At 41.3% G+C, this 9,720-nt stretch overlaps 1 protein-coding gene across 1 annotated transcript in view; it reads left to right on the top strand.

The window, feature by feature from the left end:
* engase (endo-beta-N-acetylglucosaminidase) overlaps nucleotides 1-9,720 on the top strand; it is a 32,175-nt gene that overhangs the window by 2,604 nt on the left and 19,851 nt on the right. The window contains exons 2-3 of the mRNA XM_037791199.1: nucleotides 8,101-8,229; nucleotides 8,482-8,722. Of these exons, the coding sequence (XP_037647127.1) occupies nucleotides 8,604-8,722 (119 nt within the window). The 5' untranslated portion in view covers nucleotides 8,101-8,229; nucleotides 8,482-8,603. The remainder of the gene's footprint in view (nucleotides 1-8,100; nucleotides 8,230-8,481; nucleotides 8,723-9,720) is intronic.

The following is a 9,720-nucleotide window of genomic DNA, read 5'->3' as shown; positions in this document are numbered from 1 at the left end:
CATCTACTAAATAAAGTTACGCTCATTCATGGGTTTACTCACGGTTAGATGTCCTTTCTGTCATTGGATGCATATGATTGATTTGCAGCCTTTGTGTGTGTGTGCGTGTGTGTTAAACTACATAAACCAACCCAAACAACCCAAAACAGGATATGCCGCGGCAACCCAAAGTAAAGAAAAAAGATTAACTTAAACTTTGTCTTATTGAAATGAACAAACTATATTAAAGCCCGTTAAAAAACTATTTCGGCTCTTGGCGTCCTTAAACAGCTGCACTCTCCACAGCTGATACTAAATCAGGATGATGGCAACAGGATGACGGCATCAACTGGTGCCAAATTTATAAACAATTCAATGCTGTGGTTGGCCACATGGGGCAAAAATACCAATTACTATCAACATAATGTTTCTCTTATAATAAGGAATTCAACTACTCCTTTCTTAATATTTGGCTCCTACATACCGGCCCCTATTGTTCTAAGTGCAAAACGTAACAATTCAACTAAACAAAAAAATGGAGCCAAACTAAAAATAAATAAATATGTTTCTTATCGTACTACCTCATAACTGTGTTATGTGTTTGAGTGCACTTGAAATCTCGATTTAATCTGAAGCTTCTACTAAAAGGCATATCTTGCTGATTGGCCGCTGTAGAGTGCTGGTCTTTGTCTTCAGCAGTACACTCCTGACATGTCCTCTTGAGTCAGCCTTTGCTTCTATGATTCTACCCAAGATCCATGAGCCTCTAGGGGCATTACTGTCTGCCACCACTACAATATCTCCTGTTCTGAAGTTTCTCTTGGTGCAATTCCACTTCTGCCTTGCTTGCATCAGAGGAAGGTATTCTTTTATCCATCGAGTCCAAAAGAGGTTTGAAATGTACTGGATTTGTCTCCATCTGCGCTTGGCATATAGATCTTCCCTTTGGAACAATCCAGGTGGGAGAATGGGTTGCACCTTGAGCTGCAACAGATGATTGGGTGTAAGGGGTTCCAAGTCATTTGGGTCACTGCAGGTTGTTGTTAAAGGGCGACTGTTAAGTATGGCCTCAACTTCACACATGACTGTTTCCAAGCTTTCGTCATCAAGAGTCTGCTGTTTTGTGACTGACAGAAGGATCCTCTTGACTGAACGAATCAATCTTTCCCACACCCCACCATGGTGTGAACCCGCAGGTGGGTTGAATGTCCATTTTACTCCTCTTTGCAAGAGAGCATCTTTGATCTTATTTAGGTTCCAAGCTTGGAGTGCTTCTCTCAACTCTCTCTCGGTAGCAACAAGATTTGTGCCGTTGTCTGATCTGATTTCCTTAACCTGCCCTCTCCTGCAAATGAAGCGTCTGAATGCATTTATACATGAACTGGTGTCAAGGGAGTGGGCCACTTCTAAGTGAACAGCTCTACAGGACAGACATGTGAAGATTACTCCATATCTTTTTACTAGGCTTCGGCCTCTCTTGACTTCTATTGGCCCGAAGTAGTCTACACCAACAAGTGTGAAGGGAGGTAACTCAGGTGTCAGGCGGTCTCTGGGTAAATCTGCCATTTTTTGCTCACCTAGAGCTGAATGAAGGCGTCTGCATGTTACGCACTCTGATATAACCTTTCTAGCGAGGGTGTTCGCACAAGGGATCCAATATTTCCATCTTAACTGAGCTAACATGATGTTTCTTCCACTGTGGCCTACTTGGTCATGGATGTGTTTGAGCAATAGCTTGGAAACATGATGATCCTTCGGCAGGATTATTGGATGCTTTGTTTCCTCTGGCATAGCCGACCTGCTTAGTCTTCCGCCCAGTCTGAGCAGGCTATTCTCCAATCTGGGGTCTAAGTTAAAGATGGGGCTATCCTTTCTTACTGTGAGGCCCTTCTTTAATCTTGCAATCTCATTCTGAAAGCCTTGTTGCTGACAGAAGCATGCAATGGCTTTTTCAGCACCGCTTATGTCATCCACTGAGAGACTGACATTTGTTATGGAGCTTTTAAACTTGTCCATCTTTTCCTTAATTAGTCCATTCCATTTTGCTTGGCTTGCTTCCTGTGACTGGACTGTTTCAACAATTTCTTTTCTTTTCACATGCAGGTCTCGAAGCAGTTTCTTGAGTTTTAGAAGCCAGGCGACTGACTTTGTAAGTCGGTGCCAAGATGAGAAGTAATGAATCAGAGAACTAGTGCTGTTGTGTTGTTCTTTCATTATTGTATTGACAATTACTCGTTCCTTCTTTATCTCAGGGTCATTTGGACAAATCGAAGTTAGTTCAGTTGTCAAGATGGGCCACTCCTGCTCTGCTCTTTGGAGAAAGATCGGTCCATTCTTCCAAAGATCTGATCTTATGAGGGCTTCAGCAGTTAGACCTCTAGAGGCAAAGTCTGCCGGGTTGTCTTTAGTGTTGATGTATCTCCACTGCTTGACATCTGACACTTCTCCGATGGCACTAATTCGATTGGCCACAAATGTCTGGAATCTTTTGGTCTCATTTTTAATATACTTCAAGACTGCAGTGCTGTCAGTCCAAAACACTGATCTTTCTAGCTGCAGATGTAGCTCTGAGGTTAACATCCTCTCCATACGTACTGCTAACATGGCTGCAGTCAACTCCATCCGTGGTATGGTAATCTGCTTGAGGGGCGCTACTCTGGCTTTTCCCATCACAAATGCTACATGCACTTGATCTTGTGTGTTGGTGAGCCGCAGGTAGGACACTGTTCCATAGCCAAGCTCACTCGCGTCACAAAAATGGTGCAATTGTGCCCATTTTATCTTTTCGAAGCTTGGTGGTTTAATGCATCTGCTTATGCTGAAGTTCTCAACCGTATGAAGATCTGCAAGCCACCTTTGCCATGGTTGAATGAAACCATCTGGGACCTTTTCATCCCATCCATATTTTAGCTTGCAGAGCTCTTGCAAGATTAGCTTTGCAGTGAAGATGAATGGTGCTATAAATCCAAGAGGGTCGTAAACAGAGCTTACGACCGACAAAATGCCTCTTCTAGTACAGGCTTGCTGCTTAAGTGCAACCTTGAATGTGAACTTGTCATCTTCCACTGACCACTGGATTCCAAGAGCTCGTTCGATGGGAAGGTCTTCTGAGTCCAAGTCCAAGCTCTTTATTTCTTTTGCTCTGTCTTCTCTGGGTATAGAAGCCAAAACATCTCTGCTGTTACTCACCCATTTTGTGAGATGGAACCCACCTTGTGCACAGAGTCTGCAGATTTCTTTACAGAGTGCTATTGCTTGTCTTTCTGTGGACACAGACTTAAGACAATCATCAACGTAGAAGTTGTCCATTACAGTGCCGATGGCCTCAGCAGAGAATTTATCCTTGTTGTCCTCTGCAACTTTTTTGAGTGCGTAGCTAGCACAGCTTGAAGATGACGTAGCTCCAAACAAATGGACTGTCATCCTGTACTCCTCAAGGCTTTGGTGGAAATCACCTCCTGGCCACCATAGAAAGCGCAGGAAGTCTTTGTCTGTTGGTGTGACTCTAACTTGATGGAACATACCTTCTATGTCAGCCATCATAGCAACAGGCTCCTTCCTGAAACGTAACAAGACACCTATGAGGGTGCTGGTTAAGTTTGGACCTTGAATGAGCTCATTATTCAGTGAGAATCCATTGAAAGAGGCGGAGCAGTCAAACACAACACGGATTTTTTCCTTCTTGGGATGGTATACGCCATGGTGTGGTATATACCACACCTTTCCATCGTTTCTTTTAAGCTCCGACCTTGGTACAGCTTCAGCATGACCTTTTTCTATGACCCCTTGCAGGAAGGCGGTGTATTCTTCTTTTAACTTTGTATCCTTTTGTAACTTTCGTTTCAGGCATGATGCACGCTGCTGGACCACTTGACGATTATCAGGCACTTTAACTTCGTCCTTTTTAAAGGGCAATGGTAGCTGATAGTGTCCATCCTTGTTTTCAGCCCTTTCCATTATCCCCATGAATCTTTTGTCCTCCACTGACATCTCATTCTTTTCTTCATAGGCTTTTTCAGGGAAGTCATGGTTATACTGCTGTAATAGCAAATCACTCAGGTTAGATACTGAAATGCGATTAGCATAGACGACTGGATTCTCTTCATTAGCAGGGTTATCCAAAAGGCCATTTACCACCCATCCTAAGGCGGTTCTGACGGCATAGGGCCCATCGCCTTGGCTGTTGATAACTTGCTGTGGTTCTAGAAACTTTGGTGCATTCATTCCTATGAGTAGCCCAATGTCTGCATCAATGTGTGGTATATGGACCTCTTTTAGGTAGGGCCATTTTTTGATCATGGCATCAGTGATTACATGCTCTTTCGTGACTGGAATTTCATCCTGAGTGTATGTCTCAGGGAGCTGTAAAAATTCCTTTCCATCAAGACCGCTCACTTCAAGGCCTTTGAGCACACTGCTTCCCACTATTTTCTGTTGACCCATAGTGCGCAACAGGATTCTTGTTTTCTTTCCTTGGACTTGTAACTGCTGTCTAAGGGCTTCAGTGCAGAAGGTTGCAGAGCTTCCTTGATCCAAGAATGCATGTGTCTGTATTATCAGATTTGAATTTAATGCCTTTACTTGAACAGGTATCACAGAAAGTGGGACTAATTGAGTGTTACCGGCCCCCGTGCAAGCATTGGAGTCCAAAGAGACTAGTGCACTTACAGATGCTTTCTCTGTCTTTACTGGATTTTCAAATGTCCGTCTTCGCATATGTAGGACTGTTGGATGCCTGAGAGTACACTCTTTGCAGATCAATCTTTTCTGACAGTTTCTACTAAGATGCCCTCTGGTGAGACAGCCAAAACATATGCCTTTTCCTTTAAGGAAGGAGATCTTGTCAGCATGACTTATTTTTCCAAAATTCATGCATGTTTCTAATCCATGATTTGCATTGCAGTATGGACAAGGTTGTAGAACTGGTGTTAAGCTGGGAGGACTCGCAGGAGTGTTTGACTTGGGAGCGAGAACTGAGTTGTTTGAAGTTGCTATGGTGACGAAGCTACTTCTTTTATAAGCTGGAGCAATTCTCGGCTTAGAGTCCTTGGTTACTTTACTGTCCCTTTTGGGTAAACCATCTTGCAAATCACCAAACAATGGATCCATAGCGATATTTGCATGTCTTTCAACAAACTCAACCAGTTGTTGGAACTGGGCTCTTTTCTTGCTGCGTTCATAGTGGTCATAAGCTGTTGTCCTCCATCTCTCCCGTAGCTTATATGGGAGCTTTGCTACCACACACTTCATGTTGGTAGCATGATTCATTTCCTTTAGAGCATTGATGTTTACCATAGCATTACAGCAGCCACGTAAGAACAGTGAATATGAATGCAAAGCTTTGCTGTCCTCCGCCTTTATAGGACTCCAATTGAGAGCTTTCTCCTGATATGCATGAGCGATGAGGATTTCGTTGCCATAATGTTTTTGTAACAGCCTTTTAGCTTCTTTGTAGCCTTTTCCTGTTTCCATGTGTTGACAGCTTTTAACAAGTGACTTTGCTTGTCCTTCAGTGAACTGTTCCAAAAAGAGCAGTCTGTCTTGGTTACTGCTTGTTCTCTCTTCAATGCACTGTTCAAATGTCCTCATAAAGTTAATATATTTAAGCGGGTCTCCTTTAAACACAGGAATTTCTCTAGATGGTAAGGCTGCAAGTCTCTGTTCATTTATTAGCATGTCTGTTATCATGTTTTGTTTCTGCATGACACCAACCAAACTGTTTCTGGCACCTTTAAATGATGAGCGTTTGTTAGATACAGTGCGGTATCCATCCATGTCTCTTCTTGCATAAGTGTCTCTCTTTTGTTCAACAGGTAAATAATTTGTGACATTTTTAGTTCCTTTCGACTTTGCTGAAATTTTAGATCCTTTGCCCTTTAAAGACTCCCATTTATATTCATCCTCCTCTTCTGAATCATCTCCATCATCATCAGGATTGTCATCATCTTCATCGTCATCGTCATCATCATCATCATCATCATCATCCTCAGATTCCATATCTGCCCTTTCTGTAGGTGGGAATGAAGCCAGCTGAGCAGATTCAAAATATTCATTCATTTTATCTTCAGCTGTTGCAATGGGAAACTGCTGCAATTCATTATCCATTATGTTCATTGCTTGAATTCTTGCTTCAGCGACAGCAATATCCGTGTCAATAGACAGGCGTTCCTTTCTTGCTTTCAAGTCAAGTTCTTCTTTTTCCAATTCTACTTTCTTTTCTAATGCAGCAGCACGTGCAAGCAACTCAGCTTTCTTGCCCTCTGCTTCTCTGCGTATTGAGGAGCTAGTGGATGCTTTGCTGCCTTTTGATGTAACTGAAGCATTTTCATTTTCCTTCTCGCTTTCAGGAGACTGCATTATATTTTCCACAGGAGGAGCACGTTCAATCCATTTTTCCACCTTTCTTTTGAAATCTTTGTTATTAGCATGTTTTGGTAAATACCAATATCTATGATCACTCTCCTTCTCATCATCAGGCAATAATTCTTGTACCGTCTGATGCAGCGCAGCAAACGCATTTAACAACTTGCAAAATACACTCGCATAACGTTTGACATCACTCAGGTTGTCATACGTGACAAGAAGTGGCTCTAATACATTAATTTTGCTCGTCAACTTTGCCAGCGCCGCTCTTCTTGCGTTTTTCTGTTTAAATAAAGCAGCTTCTGCGGCTTTTAAGGTGAGTTTTCTCTCGCGCTTTGCGCGCACCGCCTGAACACTTTCAGGTCCGTGTAATTCATCCTCTTCAGCCATACTAACAGGCTACACCATGCAGTTCATCACAAACATTTCTTCATCTTCTTTCACGCTGTTTTCCCGATCTCACACTCCTTCCATCCCGATGTAATTTCCTTTTTTCGTTCCACTACGTCGCACATTTGAAAGTTTTTTAACTAATATTATGGCTTCCTTCTAATTTCTATTCTAAGCCATATTTCTTTCGCCAAGAAAACGTGTCAACAAGGCATCTACTAAATAAAGTTGCGCTCATTCATGGGTTTACTCACGGTTAGATGTCCTTTCTGTCATTGGATGCATATGATTGATTTGCAGCCTTTGTGTGTGTGTGCGTGTGTGTTAAACTACATAAACCAACCCAAACAACCCAAAACAGGATATGCCGCGGCAACCCAAAGTAAAGAAAAAAGATTAACTTAAACTTTGTCTTATTGAAATGAACAAACTATATTAAAGCCCGTTAAAAAACTATTTCGGCTCTTGGCGTCCTTAAACAGCTGCACTCTCCACAGCTGATACTAAATCAGGATGATGGCAACAGGATGACGGCATCAACTGGTGCCAAATTTATAAACAATTCAATGCTGTGGTTGGCCACATGGGGCAAAAATACCAATTACTATCAACATAATGTTTCTCTTATAATAAGGAATTCAACTACTCCTTTCTTAATATTTGGCTCCTACACAATTTATTTTTATACAGCGTCAAATCATAACAGGAGTTATCTCGAGATTTCAAGGTTTCCTAAAATAACACTCACGTTTGAAACTACAGATTTTGTTAGCCATCAAGACTACATCCCCTCCCAGTATACTGGATATGGCGGGAAGTGAATAAATAATGAATAATAATAATAATAATAATAGTAATAATAATAATAATAATAATAATAATAATAATAATAATAATAAGTAGTAGTATTATTATTATTATACCAAAAAATCTGTAAATATATGTCACAGTACAAAAATAATACAGCCTAAAAATGTAATAAATTATACATAAAATAAAATGTAAGGAAAGGAAAAGAAGACGGATAAAAAGAAAAAAGAAAAAAACGCCGGGATCTGTTAAACAATTGGAGTAAATTAAAAATGTCTAAATAATCTAATAGTTTTTTGCCAATTTAGAATTTTTGAGTTTTAAGTTTTCAATCGAAGTCAAATATGTTTTAAAATCAGTATCAATAAAAGTGTAAAAGGAGGGTAGTCTTTTAAGCCATATCTTTTTATGGACATAATATTTTGCTAAGATATTATCAAGTTAATTAAATAAATTTCGTCTGCCGAAACACTGGGATTGTAAAAGGGGGTAATATCTCAGTCTTTGTTAGGGGTGGAAGTATAATTTACGGCCGCCATCTTTGTCTTCGTCACTCAGTGTCCTCCTGTTTCCCGTTCCTGTTAGGGACTCATCTCCTCCAAGTAAAGGGTCTGGTCCAGAACAACAACAAAAGAGAGGTTCCTTTGTCCAGCTGGCCTCAGTCCATCCTCTCAGGGACACTGAACGGTACGATCCCCTCTCAAATAAACACGTTCACTCTGTATTTCTCTCTATAGTTATAAACTAGTAAATAGTTCTAACATGGTAACATGGTAAAAACTCAACTTCACCACCAACACAATACGTTACGGTTATGTAAGTTATAATATAATTATTGAAGTAGAGCACTTTACATAAAGTAACAACATCTCATGACATGTTAGGCGACTTTAGTTTTTAGTCATTTTAATTTATGGAAATACTGCTTTTATTCTGAAGGATTGGGGCCGGAAGTGTGTTGCTGTTGTTGCTGGCCGGACCCGGACCCGGACCCAGGACACACCTTTCTGTTTCCTCTCGCTGTGCAGTCAGTCTCTCCAGAAGTCTCTCAGCTCTCTGACATGTCTTCTGTGGATGGAGACCAGCGTCCCCCCCGAACCCACCGAACCGAGGCCGTAGAGGAGGACGGGAATGTCGGCCATGATGTCGGCGTGAACAGCGACACAAGTGATGCCAGCCGGTAACTTCCTGTAACTTCCTTCCTTGGTTACTGTCACTATCTGCCAGTATGTTTATCGTTTACACAAGCAAGGTGGTCATTTAACTCAGTCTACCGAAGTCATTGTAAGAGGTCGTTAGTGACTTAACTCTCTGTTAACTACGACTGGTTACATTACAAACAGGATTAGAGTTCACTAATAGAACTCATGTATACAACATGTTGTTTACATGTTGTATACATGTTGTTTACATGTTGTTTACATGTTGTGAACATGTTGTTTACATGTTGTGAACATGTTGTATACATGATGTTTCCATGTTGTTTCCATGTTGTATACATGATGTTTACATGTTGTTTACATGTTGTATACATGATGTTTACATGTTGTTTCCATGTTGTTTACATGTTGTATACATGATGTTTCCATGTTGTTTACATGTTGTATACATGATGTTTGCATGTTGTTTCCATGTTGTTTGCATGTTGTTTCCATGTTGTTTGCATGTTGTTTCCATGTTGTTTGCATGTTGGTTCCATGATGTTTCCATGTTGTTTTCATGTTTATGGTTATGAACAATGTGGCTACGTTGATTTCATCAAACACAAAGCTGCCAATCATCATTTTATCTTCTGAGAAATTAAATAACAGTGGTGGATGTCGATAAGGAAAATTTACTCAAGTCTCCCAGCTATCTCCCCACTCATCACACACATCATCAACTCCTCCTTCAGTTCTGGTTCAGTCCCCCAAACACTCAAACTGGCTGCCGTCACCCCCATCCTCAAAAAACCTGGACTCAACCCTGATGACATGACCAACTTCCGGCCCAGCTCCAATCTCCCCTTTCTGTCTAAAATACTGGAACGTGCTGTCGCCTCACAACTCAAAACCCACCTCATCTCAAACGACCTGTATGAACCATTTCAATCAGGTTTCCGCTCACGACACAGCACAGAAGCAGCCCTCCTCAAAGTCACCAACAACCTCCTCCTCTCCTCAGACTCTGGTCACCTCA

Source organism: Sebastes umbrosus, chromosome 14 (assembly GCF_015220745.1).
Source record: "Sebastes umbrosus isolate fSebUmb1 chromosome 14, fSebUmb1.pri, whole genome shotgun sequence".
NCBI lineage: Eukaryota > Metazoa > Chordata > Actinopteri > Perciformes > Sebastidae > Sebastes > Sebastes umbrosus.
This window is presented reverse-complemented; position numbering and strand designations above follow the sequence as displayed.